The sequence below is a fragment of the Carcharhinus amblyrhynchos genome, unplaced genomic scaffold (genome assembly GCF_965287045.1).
Source record: "Carcharhinus amblyrhynchos unplaced genomic scaffold, sCarAmb.v2.hapA scaffold_854, whole genome shotgun sequence".
NCBI lineage: Eukaryota > Metazoa > Chordata > Chondrichthyes > Carcharhiniformes > Carcharhinidae > Carcharhinus > Carcharhinus amblyrhynchos.
The window spans coordinates 1-17,500 of record NW_027650594.1 but is presented as its reverse complement, the minus strand read 5'-3'; the positions used below and the strand labels follow the sequence as shown (position 1 = coordinate 17,500).

Here is a 17,500-nt window from a genome sequence, read left to right as displayed (position 1 = left end):
GATTCCAGTCTGTAACTCACTCCCGCGTATCTGTTATTCTGTATATAAACCACCCCGAACCCCTCGATTAGATTCCAGTCTGTAACTCACTCCCGGGTATCTGTTATTCTATATATAAACCACCCCGAACCCCTCGATTAGATTCCAGTCTGTAATAACTCCTTTCTGATCTGCAGCCTATGACCTGGGGCTCCCTTGCCACTTTGAGGCCCTATGCCAATTTCCTGGTTGATGAAGATGTGGAAAGACTGAAGAGAGCGATCGACACGAAAGGTAGTGAGTCTATTCTGTATCCTTTTGCACTCCCTATCCAGCCCCATCTCACCATTCTCTGCTTGCCTGCTATGCAAAGCCTTGCCTGTCTGCCTGGGGTGGCGACACTGAGCTGCGTCTGGCTGCTGCTCGCTGGCACCTCTCAGTGGTGGGCAATGGAACTCCCGTTGTCTCAGATTAATTCAGGTTAAGGAACCCCCAACCCCCTCCTTGTTGCCTTGTGTGCCCTTGTCCGGCTTAAGTGTGCAGGTGACCCCCACCTTAGTTGCTCTGAAGAGATAGGCAAACCTATCTTGTAGGAGGGTTCACTTGACAGATACCTGGGGGGTTACCATTGACCATCACTGAATCCCCCCGACTATCAACATCCTGGGGGTTACCATTGACCATCACTGAATCCCCCCCCACTATCAACATCCTGGGGGTTACCATTGACCATCACTGAATCCCCCCCCACCACCAACATCCTGGGGGTTACCATTGACCATCACTGAATCCACCCCCCCCACTATCAACATCCTGGGGGTTACCATTGACCATCACTGAATCCCGCCCCCCCACTATCAACATCCTGGGGGTTACCATTGACCATCACTGAATCCCCCCCACTATCAACATCCTGGGGGTTACCATTGACCATCACCGAATCCCCCCCCCAACTATCAACATCCTGGGGGTTACCATTGACCAGAAACTGAACCGGACCCAGCCGTATAAATACTGTGGCTCCCAGAGCAGGTCAGAGGCTGGGAATCCTGTGGAGAGGAACTCACCTCCTGACTCCCCAAAGCCTGTCCACCATCTACAAGGACACAAGTCAGGAGTGTGATGGAACAATCTCCACTTGCCTGGGTGAGTGCGACTCCAACAACAATCTCCACTTGCCTGGATGAGTGCGCCTCTCCAACAACAATCTCCACTTGCCTGGATGAGTGCGCCTCTCCAACAACAATCTCCACTTGCCTGGATGAGTGCGGCTCCCAACAACACTCGAGAAGCTCGACACCATCCAGGACAAAGCAGCCCCGCTCGATTAACACACTAACCACAAACACTCACTCCCTCCACCACCGACACAGCCATGTGTACCATCTACAAGATGCCCCACAGTGACTCACCAAGGCTCCTTCCACAGCACCTTCCAAACCCGCCACCTCTACCATCTAGAAGGACAAGGAGGGGGCAGCAGACACATGGGGAACACCCCCACCTGTTTGGTCTCAATGGTCAGAACATTGAATACAGGAGTTGGGACGTCTTGTTGAATTGTACAAGACATTGGTAAGGCCACACTTGGAATACTGTGTACAGTTCTGGTCACCCTATTATAGAAAGGATATTATTAAACTAGAAAGAGCGCAGAAAAGATTTACTAGGATGCTACCGGGACTTGATGGATTGAGGAGAGGCTGGATAGACTGGGACTTTTTTCTCTGGAGCGTAGAGGGGTGATCTTACAGAGGTCTATAAAATAATGGAGGGGCACAGATCAGCTAGATGGTCAATATCTTTTCCCCAAAGGTAGGGGAGTCTAAAACTAGAGGGCAGAGGATTAAGGTGAGAGGGGAGAGGGTCCAGAGGGGCAATTTTTTCACCCAGAGGGTGGTGAGTGTCTGGAACGAGCTGCCAGAGGCAGTAATAGAGGCAGGTACAATTTTGTCTTTTAAAAAAGCATTTAGACAGTTACCTGGGTAAGATGGTAACATGAACAATCGGGACTAGCTTAGTAGTTAAACAAAAGATGGGCAGCATGAAGAAGTTGGGCCGGAGGGCCTGTTTCCCTGCTGTAAACCTCTATGACTCAATGAATGAGTGAGGAGGAGGAGGTGGTGGGGGCGCACAGCTTAAAGACAAGGCTTTCCCATTTCGGGTGATAGTGAGGAGGTATTGAGGGGGTGTAGGAGGGAGGGGTGGGCCTTTTATCCGATACACTTCTGTCGCCTCACTCTCGCGGTCCTCCCTCGCCAGGCGTGGACGAAGCGACGATCGTCAAAATCCTGGGCAACCGGACGCTGGAGCAGAGGGAACAGATTGCCAAGAACTTTAAGAAGCAGAACAATGCCGTGAGTGCAAAAAGACACCCTGCATTTGTATAGCGCCGTTAGCTCAATGAGCATCCCTCCCTCCTGCCCAAGGGGGCTTCCCAAGAGAGAATCCTCCCTCCCTCCCCCAGCTCCCCACCGAGGTACGGGAGGAGACATTCGGGAGAGGAGTTATTTCATTTTCATTATTCGGTTTTCCCCTGGGTTTTCGGAGTAGGGTTTTTTCCCCCAATTTCAAGTTTTATTTATCCGTGGCACCAGTCGGCTTACATTAACACCACAATGAAGTTACTGTGAAAATCTCCCAGTCACCTCACTCCTGTTCGGGTTACACTGAGGGAGAATTTGGCACGGCCGACACACCCCACTGAGGTACGGGAGGAGTTACACACTCAAGCTTAACCACATTTACTAGGGTGGCATGGCGATTGGCACTGCTGTCCCATGGTGCCAGGGACCCAGGTTCGATTCCCAGCTCAGGTCACTGTCTGTGCAGAGTCTGCACGTTCTCTTTCCTCTTATATCTGTGTGGGTTTCCTCCGGGTGCTCCAGTTTCCTCCCACAGACCAAAAGACGTGCTGGTTAGGGTGTGGATTGGCAGTGCTAAATTCTCCCTCAGTGTAACCCGAACAGGAGTGTGGCGACTAGGGGATTTTCACAGTAACTTCATTGCGGTGTTAATGTAAGCCTGCTTGTGACACTAATAAATACAACTTGAACTTGGGGGGAGAAAACCCTACTCCGAAACCCAGGGGGAAACCAAATAATGAAAAAAAATTCTTTAAATCAGAGTAAAGTGCACACATCTCTCGCTAAAATCAACCATTAGCCTACACGCTCAGCATGGAGCCTCCCGGTGCAGACAAATTTGCACCAGTTAACTCAAAGCTGAATTTTAAACATATCCCTCACCCGAAAATTGATATAAATATGTTTCTAAAAGGCCCATTATCGTCACAGTGACCAGATACTAACTGGATGTACAGAGCAGGACTGAAAGGCTAAGGTCCATCTAATGCTTCTCCGAGTTTCCTGACGCCCAGAGTGTCAAAACAAAGAACGTGCATTGCTCTAGCACTTCTCGTACACCCTCAGCACTGACCCTCCCGCAGTGTAGCCCTCCCGCAGTGCGGCGCTCCCTCAGCACCGACCCTCCCGCAGTGCGGCGCTCCCTCAGCACCGACCCTCCCACAGTGCGGCACTCCCTCAGCACCGACCCTCCCACAGTGCGGCGCTCCCTCAGCACCGACCCTCCCCACAGTGCGGCGCTCCCTCGGCACCGACCCTCCCGCAGTGCGGCGCTCCCTCGGCACCGACCCTCCCGCAGTGCGGCGCTCCCTCGGCACCGACCCTCCCACAGTGCGGCGCTCCCTCGGCACCGACCCTCCCACAGTGCGGCGCTCCCTCGGCACCGACCCTCCCACAGTGCGGCACTCCCTCAGCACTGACCCTCTGGTTCCCTGGATAAGGGTTGTGAACCCTCTGTCTCGGTGTGACTGGGTGTGTTGTTAGTAGTTTACAGGATATTGAACCTTTTCTCCCTGAATATTCTAATGGTTAATTCTCTGCCCCTCAGGATCTGGAGACAGTTCTGGCGAAGAAGCTTTCTGGATATCTGGAAAATGTTATGATCTCTCTTCTAAAATCTCCAACACTGCTCGATGCCCAGACACTGAAAGAGGCCATGAAGGTAACTCCCTCCACAATCCTATTCCCTCCACAATCCTACTCCCTCCCTCCACTCACCTCCCTCCCTCCCTCCACCCTCCTCCCTCCCTCCCTCCCTCCCTCCCTCCCCCTCCCTTCCTCCCTCCCTCCCTCCACCCTCCTTCCTCCCTCCCTCCCTCCACCCTCCTTCCTCCCTCCCTCCCTCCACCCCTCCTTCCTCCCTCCCTCCCTCCACCCTCCCTTCCTCCCTCCCTCCACCCTCCCTTCCTCCCTCCCTCCACCTCCTTCCTCCCTCCCTCCCTCCCTCCCCTCCTTCCTCCCTCCCTCCCTCCGCCTCCTTCCTCCCTCCCCTCCACCCTCCTTCCTCCCTCCCTCCCTCCACCCCTCCTTCCTCCCTCCCTCCCTCCACCCTCCTTCCTCCCTCCCTCCCTCCACCCTCCTTCCTCCCTCCCTGCACCCTCCTTCCTCCCTCCCTCCCTCCCCCCTCCTTCCCCCCTCCCACCTCCCCCCTCTCCCCCCCTCAACCCTCTCCCCTCAACCCTCTCCCCTCAACCCTCTCCCCTCACCCTCTCCCCTCAACCCTCTCCCCTCAACCCTCTCCCCTCAACCCTCTCCCCTCAACCCTCTCCCCTCAACCCTCTCCCCAACCCTAACCTTGTGGCTCTGTTGTGGGGTACAGGGTAGAGATCACAGTGATTACACACTGACGGTGGTTGCCGGTGGGGGTGGTATCGTGGCTCTCGCGGGGTAGAGATCGCGGTGATTACACGCTGACGGTGTCCCCCCCTGGTGTTTGCTGGGGTTTGTTTCGGCAGGGTCTCGGTACGGATGAAGATACGTTAATAGAAATCCTCGCCACCAGATCCAGCAAGGAGATACAGGCAATAAAATCCACCTACAAGCAAGGTAACTCCTTCCCTCACTCCTCACTCCGTCCCTCTGCCCCTCGCTCGCTCTGCGCCCCCATGTGACTGCTGCCCCCCAAGAAGGACAAAGCGGGGGCAGCAGACACAGGGGGAACACCCCCACCTGCAAGATCCCCCCTCCGAGCCACTCACCATCCCGACTGGGAAATATATCGGCCGTTCCTTCACTGTGGCTGGGGTCAAAATCCCAGAACTCCCTCCCTAACAGCACTGTGGGTGTACCTACCCCACACACGGGGACTGACTGATGTCCAATAACAATCCCGGAACTCCCTCCCTAACAGCACTGTGGGTGTACCTACCCTACACACACGGGACTGACTGATGTCCAATAACAATCCCGGAACTCCCTCCCTAACAGCACTGTGGGTGTACCTACCCCACACACACGGGGACTGACTGATGTCCAATAACAATCCCGGAACTCCCTCCCTAACAGCACTGTGGGTGTACCTACCCCACACACACGGGGACTGACTGATGTCCAATAACAATCCTGGAACTCCCTCCCTAACAGCACTGTGGGTGTACCTACCCCACACACGGGGATGGCCGTGGGTTCAAGATGGCGGCTCCCACGCCCGCTTCTCGAGGGGCAATTAGGGATGGGGATTAGCCAGCGATGCCCCCCCCCGAACCTCCAGGCCTCTGACGGAATGAAGAATGGGGTAAATTGCCCCCATTTGCATTGCCCCCGAACTTTTTTTACCCCCCGACTTCCTCCGTGATTTATTTCTTTCCTTCCCCCAGAGTTTCAGAAAGACCTGGAAAAGGAAATCGTGTCGGAGACGAGCGGAAGGTTCCAGAAGCTACTGGTGGCCTTGCTTACGGTGCGGTACGACATACTCGGGGAGTTGTTGAGGGGGGGGGTGGGGAGGTGGAGGGAGGGCAGATTTGGGACTCCAGATAGGAAATGGGCCCCCTCCTCCCCTGCCTTCTCCCCCTGATCCCCTTATTAATCAGGAACCTATCTATCTCTGTCTTAAAGACACTCAGTGACCCGGCCTCCTCTGCGGCAAAGAGTTCCACAGATTCCCCACTCTCTGGCTGAAGAAATTCCTCCTCATCTCTGTTTTAAAGGATCGTCCCTTTAGCCTGAGGTTGTGCCCTCTCTGGTTCTAGTTTTTCCTACTAGTGGAAACATCCCTCTCCACGTCCACTCTATCCAGGGCCTCACACTGTAAGTTTCAATAAGATCCCCCCCCTCATCCTTCTAAACTCCAATGAGTACAGACCCAGAGTCCTCAACCCGTTCCTCATCCGACAAGCTCTTCATTCCAGGGATCGTTCTTGTGAACCTCCTCTGGACCCTTTCCAAGGCCGGCACATCCTTCCTTAGATTCGGGGCCCCCAAACCTGAGGAGGCAGGGTCAAGGAGGGAGGGGGAGTATATTGTCTCGGTTTCTGACTTCCTCCCTGGACAGCGTTGGGATTTCTCACCCCCCCCCACCCCCCCCACGTCACAGGGCTGACCAAACGTGGCCTACACCTTGACGAACGTACCTCCTCTTTGCTTACAGAACCAGAGAGAGGTTAACTCGAACATCATCAACTATGAACTCATTGAAGAAGATGCAAAGGTAAGATGGAGTGGCGGGGATGGGAGGGTAGGGACGGGGCCAACACACAGACAAGGTGGGTGGCTCACTGACTCAGTCATCCAGGCACCCTGGGGCTGACCATCCCAGGGGTGGATGGGAAAACGTGGGTTCAAATCCCACCCCGGACAACTGGCGGGATTCTGATTTTGTTTGATTCCGGGCCTTGGGTTGCTGCGTGGAGTCTGCACGTTCTCCCCATGTCTGCTTGGGTTTCCTCCCACAGTCCAAAGATTTGCAGGTTAGGGTGGATTGGCCATGCTGAATTGCCCCTTAGAGTCAAATGTCCAAAGATGTGCAGGTTAGGTGGATTGGCCATGCTAAATTGTCCCTTAGTGTCCAAAGATGTGTAGGTTAGGGTGGATTGCCATGCTGAATTGCCCCTTAGTGTCCAAAGATGTGTAGGTTAGATGGATTGGCCATGCTAAATTGTCCCTTAGTGTCCAAAGATGTGCAGGTTAGGGGGATTGGCCATGCTAAATTGTCCCTTAGTGTCCAAAGATGTGCAGGTTAGGGGGATTGGCCATGCTAAATTGTCCCTTAGTGTCCAAAGATGTGCAGGTTAGGGGGATTGGCCATGCTAAATTGTCCCTTAGTGTCCAAAGATGTGCAGGTTAGGTGGATTGGCCATGCTAAATTGTCCTTAGTGTCCAAAGATGTGCAGGTTAGGGGGATTGGCCATGCTAAATTGTCCCTTAGTGTCCAAAGATGTGCAGGTTAGGTGGATTGGCCATGCTAAATTGTCCCTTAGTGTCCAAAGATGTGCAGGTTAGATGGATTGGCCATGCTAAATTGTCTCTTAGTGTCCAAAGATGTGTAGGTTAGGGTGGATTGGCCATGCTAAATTGTCCCTTAGTGTCCAAAGATGTGCAGGTTAGGGGGATTGGCCATGCTAAATTATTCCTTAGTGTCCCAAGATATGTGGATTAGAACATTTACAGGGATAGGACCTTGGTGAGATGCTCTACTGGAGAATTGGATGGGCCAAATGGCCTCTTTTTGCAGTGTCGGGATTCTATGAAAAGTCTGGGATTGAGACCGAGTCTCGGTAACGGTGACCGTGACAAGTTTCATCGATGTCGCAAAAAAAAAGTCCCCAATACCTCATGGTGGTTCAGACTCGATGGGCTGAATGGCCTACACCTGCTCCCACATCTGTGTCCCCTGGGGGGGAAGGAAATCTGCCATCCTTACCGTGTCTGGCCTCCATGTGACTCTATTCTCCCCCACCCTGTTGCCCACACCCTTACAACAATGTGGTCCACTCCCCCTCTGACCCAACGGGGTGACAGATTCTAAGCCTGACTCCAGAAGATGCCCCACATCCCAGCGAAAGAATCTCCCTTTCCAAGGGAGGGCCGCCCTGGGAGAGGGAGGAGCCGAGGATCGGATTGGGAGTCGGGAGAGGGTAATCTTGGTGTTGGGGAGTGAGGGGGGGCGGGTGGTGTTGGTGGGAGGGAGTGAGGGCTGAAGATCCCAGGGCCCTGAGGGGAGGGTGCCCCAAACTTGAAGGGGGCTTCGGAACGAGGGCCCCCACCCCCCGCCCCCCCCCCCAAATCCCACCAATCTCGCCCAAGGTGGAGTTGGCTAACTTTTTCCAAAGGCCGCCATTATCCCAAGCGGCCTGAGCACTCGGACGGGGAGCCTGTTCCAGCAGGCCTCTTAACGGGTAGGCCAAGGCCCCGAGGCGCCCGCGGCGAGAGGCCTACTGGAACAGGCTTCCTGTCCGAGGCCTAGTCAGGCCTGAAGCCTGCCTGTGAGAAGAGGTTGGGTGGGGGGGGGGGGAGGGCAGCGCGAGATTCTGCCTCAAATCTTTTTAATATACCTCTTTCTTCCATCTGTGCCCGTGAAGAGCTTGTACGCGGTCGCCAGTCAAAAGAAGAATCCGGATTTTAACGCCTGGATCCCGATTCTGACCGAAAGAAGCCAAAACCACCTCAACAGGGGTAAGATACGGCCATTAATTAGTGTCACAAATTGGCTTTCTGCACTGTGAAAATCCCCCTAGTCGCCACACTCCTGTTTGGGTTACGCTGAGGGAGAATTTAGCACAGCCAATCCACCCTGACCAGCACAGTCTTTCAGACTGTGGGAGGAAACCGGAGCACCCGGAGGAAACCCACGCAGACACGGGGAGAATGTGCAGTCTCCACACAGACAGTGACCCGAGCCGGGAATCGAACCCGGGTCCCTGGCGCCTTGAGGCAGCAGTGCTTAACCCACTGTGCCCCCGTGCTGCCCCTAAGCTGGACATTGTGGCTTTTATGAATAAGTGAGGGAGCGCCACACTGTGGGAGGGTCAGTGCTGAGGGAGCGCCACACTGTGGGAGGGTCAGTGCTGAGGGAGCACCACACTGTGGGAGGGTCGGTGCTGAGGGAGCGCTGCACTGTGGGGAGGGTCAGTGCTGAGGGAGCGCCGCACTGCGGGAGGGTCGGTGCTGAGGGAGCCCCGCACTGTGGGGAGGGTCGGTGCTGAGGGAGCGCCGCACTGTGGGGAGGGTCGGTGCTGAGGGAGCGCCGCACTGTGGGAGGGTCGGTGCTGAGGGAGCCCCGCACTGTGGGGAGGGTCGGTGCTGAGGGAGCGCCGCACTGTGGGGAGGGTCGGTGCTGAGGGAGCGCCGCACTGTGGGGAGGGTCGGTGCTGAGGGAGCGCCGGTGCTGAGGGAGCGCCGCGCTGTGGGAGGGTCGGTGCTGAGGGAGCGCCGCACTGTGGGAGGGTCGGTGCTGAGGGAGCCCCGCACTGTGGGGGGGTCGGTGCTGAGGGAGCGCCGCACTGTGGGAGGGCGTGCTGAGGAGCCCCGCACTGTGGGAGGGTCGGTGCTGAGGGAGCGCCGCACTGTGGGAGGGTCGGTGCTGAGGGAGCGCCGCACTGTGGGAGGGTCGGTGCCGAGGGAGCGCCGCACTGTGGGAGGGTCGGTGCCGAGGGAGCGCCGCACTGTGGGGAGGGTCGGTGCCGAGGGAGTGCCGCACTGTGGGGAGGGTCGGTGCTGAGGGAGCGCCGCACTGTGGGGAGGGTCGGTGCTGAGGGAGCGCCGCACCGCGGGAGGGTCGGTGCTGAGGGAGCGCCGCACTGTGGGGAGGGTCGGTGCTGAGGGAGCGCCACACTGTGGGGAGGGTCGGTGCTGAGGGAGCACCGCACTGTGGGAGGGTCGGTGCTGAGGGAGCGCCACACTGTGGGGAGGGTCGGTGCTGAGGGTGCGCCGCACTGTGGGAGGGTCGGTGCTGAGGGAGCGCCGCACTGTGGGAGGGTCGGTGCTGAGGGAGTCCCGCACTGTGGGGAGGGTCGGTGCTGAGGGAGCGCCACACTGTGGGGAGGGTGGTGCTGAGGGTGCGCCGCACTGTGGGAGGGTCGGTGCTGAGGGAGTGCCGCACTGTGGGAGGGTCGGTGCCGAGGGAGTCCCGCACTGTGGGAGGGTCGGTGCCGAGGGAGCGCCGCACTGCGGGAGCCGATTAGTTGGTTTGAGGCCTGTTTGGTGTCTGGGACGTTTCTAACCGCTCTGTGTCTCTCTCCTTTCTCTGCTGCAGTTTTTAAACTGTACAAAGTCTACTCCGCAACTGATATCAGTGAAACCATTAAAAAAGAAATGAAGGGTGATGAGGAGAAAGGGTTCCTCAGTTTGGGTAAGTTCCACATCGTTTCCCCCCTCCCCCATCCATTCCAGCCCCCTCTGCATCAGAGCTCGGTGTGGGAGGTGGCCATTCAGCCCCTCGAGTCAGTCTCGCCTGAGACTCGCCCCTTACTTTCCTGCCCCTTTCTCCAAGTACTGATTACAAGTCTTTCTGTCTCCTCCCGAAATGGGTCTCGATATCCCAGCATCCGCCCGTTCTGGGGGGTGGGGGGGGGGTGTGGATCCCGGCCTCCCCCCCGACGCCCCACCCCCCCAGCCCCTGAGAAAAGTCATACCTGCAAAGTAGGTGACAGCGCGGGAACTGACCCTTCCACCCCAGGGGTCCACCACGTCACCCTAACTAAGCTTAAAAATCCTTCTACCCTCACTCGGTCCGTAATACAGATGGGAAATCGACAGGAAATGCAAGAACTCTCAAGAGATCTTGCGTCAATCCAGATAAGATAGAAACGGAGAGGTTGTTTCCGCTGGCGGGTGAGACTAGAACTAGGGGGGCACGGTCCCAAAATAAGGGGGAGCAGATTTAGGACTGAGTTGCGGAGGAACTTCTTCACCCAAAGGGTTGTGGACCTGTGGAGCTCCCTGCCCAGTTGAGGCTCCCTCAGTGAATGTTTCTAAGGCAAGGATGGATAGATTTTGGAACGGCGAAGGAATTAAGGGCGGGTAAGGGAGCTGAGTCCACGAAAAGATCAGCCATGGTCTTATTGAATGGGGCAGCAGGCTCGAGAGGCCGAATGGCCTACTCCTGCTCCTAGTTCTTGTGTCCTTACTCACCAAACGGAAGGACTTGGTGAATGATGAGTTCTGGGAAAGGGTGTGTAGGTAGTCTGAGTCACGTTGAGATCAGAAAGGAGGGGGGGGATGGATATTGGGGTTCTTGAGAAACATGAAGGTAGACAAGTCTCCAGAATCCCAGGATACTGAGAGAGGCGAGGGAGGAAATTGCTGGGAGAGAATTCTTAGAAACGTAGAGAAGCTACAGCACAAACAGGCCCTTCGGCCACAATTTGCGCCAAACCTGTCCCTTCCCACTAGGATAACCGATAACCCTCTATCTCACACGCCTTCTTAATCACCTTGTCCTCATAAATTATCCCTCTATCCGTAACCACCTCCAGCCCCCTACACTCCCTCCCTATCTCTGTAACCACCTCCAGCCCCCTACACCCCCTCCCTATCTCTGTAACCACCTCCAGCCCCCTACACCCCCTCCCGATCTCTGTAACCACCTCCAGCCCCTATACCCCCTCCCTATCTCTGTAACCTCCTCCAGCCCCCTACACCCCCTCCCTATCTCTGTAACCACCTCCAGCCCCCTACACCCCCTCCCTATCTCTGTAACCCCCCTCCAGCCCCCTACACCCCCTCCCTATCTCCGTAACCACCTCCAGCCCCCTACACCCCCTCCCTATCTCTGTAACCTCCTCCAGCCCCTACACCCCCTCCCTATCTCTGTGACAGGGCGAGAGTGGGGATGGGGGGCTGCTGTGGGTAAGGGGAGGATATCGCTCTAACTAAATAATTTTCCATTCCATCCCCATGCAGTGCAGTCCATCCAGAACACTCCGGAATACTTGGCAGACAGACTGCACAACTCAATGAAGGTGAGGACATAGTCTCGGAGTGAGCTTTACTCTGTATCTAACCCCGTGCTGTACCTGTCCTGGGAGTGTTTGATGGGGGGACAGTGTAGGAGGGAGCTTTACTCTGTATCTAACCCCGTGCTGTACCTGTCCTGGGAGTGTTTGATGGGGGGGACAGTGTAGAGGGAGCTTTACTCTGTATCTAACCCCGTGCTGTACCTGTCCTGGGAGTGTTTGATGGGGGGACAGTGTGGAGGGAGCTTTACTCTGTATCTAACCCCGTGCTGTACCTGTCCTGGGAGTGTTTGATGGGGGGACAGTGTAGAGGGAGCTTTACTCTGTATCTAACCCCGTGCTGTACCTGTCCTGGGAGTGTTTGATGGGGGACAGTGTAGAGGGAGCTTTACTCTGTATCTAACCCCGTGCTGTACCTGTCCTGGGAGTGTTTGATGGGGGGACAGTGTAGAGGGAGCTTTACTCTGTATCTAACCCCGTGCTGTACCTGTCCTGGGAGTGTTTGATGGGGGGGACAGTGTAGAGGGAGCTTTACTCTGTATCTAACCCCGTGCTGTACCTGTCCTGGGAGTGTTTGATGGGGGGGGACAGTGTAGAGGGAGCTTTACTCTGTATCTAACCCCGTGCTGTCCCTGTCATTCTATTTTTTTTATTGAACAGAGCATGGGGACGAAGGATAAGACACTGACGCGGCTGCTGGTTTCGAGATGTGAAGTTGACCTGTTGAGTATCCGAGCTGAATTCCGAAAGAAATATGGGAAGTCTCTGTACTCCACCATCCAGGTATCCGATCCTCCCGTCCCGCGGTCGCGCTCTCCATCCATATTGTGGGCTTTTTATTGGATGAGATTGGTTCTGTTATCGTTGTTGAGTTGGATACAGAGATGTTTCAGGGTGGTTCGGACAGGATGAGTGTGTGGGGATCGGCACAGCAGATGCAGTTGCTGGAAGATTTGGATTCTCAGGAGAGGCGGATAGACTGGGGCTTCTCCCCCCCTGGAGCGTAGGAGGCCCCTGGGTGACCTTACGGAGGTTTATAAAGCCACCATGGGCACAGATAGGTGAATAGCCGGGGTCTCCTACCCCAGGGGAGGGGGAGCCCAAAACCAGAGGGCAAGAGGTTTAAGCTGAGGGGGGGAAAGGGGGATCCGAGGGGTAACATTTTGCCTTGAGAGAGCTGGTTAACAGACAGGAAGCAAAGAGTTGGCATAAATGGGTTCTTTTTCCGATCAGCAGTCAGTGACTAGTGGCGTTCCACAGGGAATCTGGGCGAGGACCCCAAACTGTCCACATTCATATTAGAGATTTGGAAGAGGGAACTGAACGTATTAATTTGCAGATGGGAGGGTGAGCTGTGAGGAGGATACAGAGATGTTTCAGGGTGATTTGGCCAGGCTGAGTGTGTGGGGATCGGCACAGCAGATGCAGTATAATGTGGATAAATGTGTATCCACTTTGGGAGCAATAATAGGAAGGCAGATTATTACAGGAATGGGTGTAGATTGAGAGAGGCGGATACTCAGCGAGACCTTGGAGTCCTTGAGCATCAGTCGCTGAAAGTAAGCGCGCAGGTACAGCAGGCAGTAAAGAAGGTAAATGGTATGTTCATAGCGAGAGGGTTTGAGTTTAGGGATTGGGATGTTTTGCTGCAATTGTACAGGGTGTTGGTGAGGCCACACCTGGAGTATTGTGTGCAGTCTTGGTCTCCTTATCTGAGGAAGGATGTTCCTTGCTATAGAGGGAGCGCAGCGAGGGTTTACCAGGGCTGATTCCTGGGATGGCAGGTCTGTCATATGAGGAGAGAGTGAGTGGGTTAGGATTATATTCACTGGAGTTTAGGAGAGGGAGAGGGGATCTGATAGAAACTTATAAAATTCTAACAGGGTTAGATTCAGAAAGAATGTTCAGAAGCAGCAGCAGGGTGGCACAGTGGGTTCGCGCTGCTGCCTCACAGCGCCAGGGACCCGGGTTTGATTCCTGGCTCGGGTCACTGTCTGTGTGGACTCTGTACATTCTCCCCGTGTCTGCGTGGATTTCCTCCGGGAGCTCTGGTTTCCTCCCACAGTCTGTTGGTTAGGGTGGATTGGCCATGCTAAATTATCCCTTAGTGTCCAAAGATGTGTAGGTTAGGGTGGATTGGCCATGCTAAATTGTCCCTTAGTGTCCAAAGATGTGCAGGTTAGGGTGGATTGGCCATGCTAAATTGTCCCTTAGTGTCCAAAGATGTGCAGGTTAGGGTGGATTGGCCAAATTAACCCTCAGTCTCGGGGGGGGGGGGGGGGGGGGAGGGATTAGCAGGGTAAATATGAGGGCTTACAGGAATAGGGCCTGGGTGGGATTGTGGTCAGTGCAGACTCGATGGGCTGAGTGGCCTCCTTCTGCACTGTGAAGCTTTTCCCCCAGGGTGGAAGAGTCGGGGGGGGGGGGCACGGGTTTAAGGGGCGAGGTTTAAAGGAGGTGTACGAGGCAGATTTTTTACACAGAGGGTGGTGGAACTCGCTGCCGGGGGGGGAGGGAGGGGATGTGGATACGGTAGTGAGTGTTGAGGGGTGTCTGGACAAATACATGAACAGGACGGGAATGGAGGGATACGGTCCCCGGAAGGGTAGGGGGTTTTAGTTCAGACGGGGGGGGGGGGCAGCACGGTTGGTGCAGGAGGGCCGAGTGGCCTGTTCCTGTGCTGGAGTTCTCTGTGATAATCCGCCCTCTTCTCTCACAGGCCGACACTAAGGGTGATTACCAAACCGCTTTGCTTGGACTATGCAGAGCTGAGGACCTGTGAGAGACTGCCCCGGTACGGACAACAAGCGGACCTCCGAGACTAGCCCTCTTCCCGGGAATTCCACACAAATAAAGGCTTTTCCAAACCCTTCCCACCCGTTCCGAGCTGTGTCTCCTCCCGTCCCGCGCCAGGGCCCCCCTTCACTCCCCCCTTACCCCACCCCACCCCTGAAGGGGCGGTGTTGGGGGGAGTCTATCAGGACCCCTCAGTGCTGCTCCGGGGACAGGAGGAGGCCTTTCTGCCCCTCGAGTCTCTTCCCGCCGTTCCACGGGATCTTGGCCGACGCGAGTGTTGGGGGTAGCTCAGGGCATTCGAGGATTGGGCGGGGTGGTCACTCTAGCTAAGGGCAAGGGTCACGTGTCTGTGAACAAGGGGATGGATAGCGGCACAGCAAGATCCCAGACTGGCCACCCTTCTTGCTGTGGGCACAATAGAACTGTAGTGTGCTGCCTATCCAGGTCGAATAGCTGACTGCCAATCAAAACAAGTCCTGATGGGGAGAGACGGAGGGTGTGGGGGGGGCGACCTGGGCCTGCGACTGGTAAATATTAACCATTCGACACCACAATTCCTTGACAAATCGACAAATAAATTGCTTTATAAACAAACAGGGAAATTCTTTTATATATATATATAATATATTTCTTCTCTTAGATAAAAATCTATGGCAAAAAAAAATTAATCGAAATATGCGTCAGCTTCCTCAAATAAGAATAGCCACCGTTTAAAAGAAGGTTAACCACATTCTTCGAATGTCAACTCGCGGCTGCCAATAAAAGCTTCTTTTTAAATTATTCCGCGCTAAAACTACAATTCGGAATAAACTGTGCAAACGTCAAAGTGATTCTTTAGATTAGATTATTGCTCTGTGTGTGTGTATGTGAGAGAGAGGCCGGTTGCTAAGGTCGCTAGGCCGAAGCCTAAACCGGAGTACTCCTTTTTAGCCCCGGCCTTTCAAAATGGCCAACTTCCTTCGCGCTTTTTGAAGCTGAATCCTCCGATTTGTTTCCTCGGGGAGGTGGGGGGGGCTAGAGTTTTCACTTTTTTTTTAAGCCACTCTGCCGCCTTCACCCTTCCCGTCTTTGGGAAGGAAGGTGGAGGTTGAGTTCGGTTCCCCTGCTGTTGTCCAAGATGGCCGCCAGGCATTCTGATGGATGAGCTTCCTGGCGCGGGAGTAGGCCCGAAACCACCAGCCTGAGGGCCTCTGGGTATCACCGACTGGCCGAGGGAGGGTGGGGGCGGCTTATTCCCCACACCCCCGAAGTTGATACCTGGTTGCCTGAAGGTGAGGGAGACGAGTGACTCCCTCTCCTCCCACACTCCTGTTTTTCCCCTCACTCTCCCTCAATCCTACTCACCCTCAATCCTACTCACTCCTGTTTCCTCCTCACTCTCCCTCAATCCCCCTCCCCTTCACTTCCCCTCAATCCTACTCTTCCTCCTACTCAATCCTGTTTCCTCCTCACTCCCTCAATCCTACTCCATTTCCCTCCTCACTCTCCCTCCCCCTCAATCCTACTCACTCCTATTTCCTCCTCATTCTCCTCAATCCCACTCCCCTTCCTCCCTCACTCCCCCTCCCCATCACTTCCCCTCAATCCTACTCTTCCTCCTACTCACTCCTGTTTCCTCCTCACATTCTCCCTCTTTCCTCACTCTCCCTCAATCCCCCTTCCCTTCACTTCCCCTCAATCCTACTCTTCCTCCTACTCACTCCTGTTTCCTCCTCACATTCTCCCTCTTTCCTCACTCTCCCTCAATCCCCCTTCCCTTCACTTCCCCTCAATCCTACTCTTCCTCCTACTCACTCCTGTTTCCTCCTCACATTCTCCCTCTTTCCTCACTCTCCCTCAATCCCACTCCCCTTCCTCCCCCTCCCCCTCTTCCTGTTCTGATGGTAAACACAAGGGTCGGTCACAGACCCTCGGAGGAAGCTCTCTTTCCCCCCCCCCCCCTCTCTGGACCCTTCCCACTGAGGTGGGGGGGGGGTGGGGAGGTCGGGGGGTCAGAGGGCGAAGGGTGCCGAGTGGTTCAGGCTCTGAGGTGAACAGTTCCTTGTAGAGAGGGGGAAGATGGAGTGAGTGAGGAGGGGGTGGGCGAGGCAGAAGCTCCTCAGCTTCTCAGCGTGTCTCTGGCAGAGACTCCGGAGGGTAACCACCTTCAGGGGGCAGCTGGAGAGAGAGAGGGGAGGGTTAATATTAACATCCAACCTTACCCCCCCCTCCCCCAGCGCCCCCTCGGACTGTTGCACAGTGGGGAGTCTGACACCGGGTTAAAGTCCGACCGATTTAGTAAACTCACAAACGTTCGGGGTTCCCCAGAACTCTCCATTCACCTGACGAAGGGGGGAACCCCGAACGTTTGTGAGTTTACTATCAAATAAATCGGTCGGACTGTAACCCGGTGTCAGACTCCCCACTGTGTTTACCCCCAGTCCAACACCGGCATCATCACTGTACAGTCAACAGGAACTCCACCCCCCCTCCCTCCCTCGCCCTACCCTTCCCCCTCCTCCTCCCTCTCAATTTGCGCCGAACCTGTCCCTTCCCACTAGGATAACCTCTATCTCACCTTGTCCTCAATAATTATCCCCCTATCCGTAACCACCTACGCCCTCCCCCCCCCTCCCACTCCCCCCACCCTCTCCCCTCTCCCTCCCTCCATCCCTCCCTCCCTCCTTCTCCTCCCCCTTCCTCCCTCCTCCTCTCCCTCCCGCCGCTCCTCCCCCCCACCTCTCCTCTCCCCCCCTCTCCCCCTTCCCCCTCCCCCCTCCTCCACCTTCTCCCTTCCCTCCCTCCCCCCACCTCCCCCCCTTCCCCCTCTCTCTCCCCCCCGTCTCACCCCCACCCTTCCCCCTTCTCCTTCCCTCCCTTCCCCCTTCTCCTTCCCTCCCTCTCCCCCCTCCTTCCCTTCCTCTCCCCCCCTCCCCCCTCCTCTCCACCCCTCTCCCCCTCCCCCTCCCTCTCCCTCTCCCCCCACCTTCC

General features: G+C 55.7%; 1 protein-coding gene across 3 annotated transcripts in view; it reads left to right on the top strand.

The window, feature by feature from the left end:
- Positions 1-14,607, top strand: part of LOC145340225 (annexin A2-like) — a 21,965-nt gene extending 7,358 nt beyond the window's left edge. For all 3 annotated transcript variants that reach the window (XM_080184654.1, XM_080184655.1, XM_080184653.1), the window contains exons 3-13: positions 177-273; positions 2,242-2,336; positions 3,892-4,005; positions 4,799-4,889; positions 5,660-5,739; positions 6,430-6,489; positions 8,360-8,453; positions 10,033-10,128; positions 11,682-11,740; positions 12,395-12,517; positions 14,454-14,607. In XM_080184654.1, coding sequence (XP_080040780.1) covers positions 177-273; positions 2,242-2,336; positions 3,892-4,005; positions 4,799-4,889; positions 5,660-5,739; positions 6,430-6,489; positions 8,360-8,453; positions 10,033-10,128; positions 11,682-11,740; positions 12,395-12,517; positions 14,454-14,516 — 972 coding nt within the window. In that variant the 3' untranslated portion in view covers positions 14,517-14,607. The remainder of the gene's footprint in view (positions 1-176; positions 274-2,241; positions 2,337-3,891; positions 4,006-4,798; positions 4,890-5,659; positions 5,740-6,429; positions 6,490-8,359; positions 8,454-10,032; positions 10,129-11,681; positions 11,741-12,394; positions 12,518-14,453) is intronic.
- Positions 14,608-17,500: the final 2,893 nt, after the last annotated feature.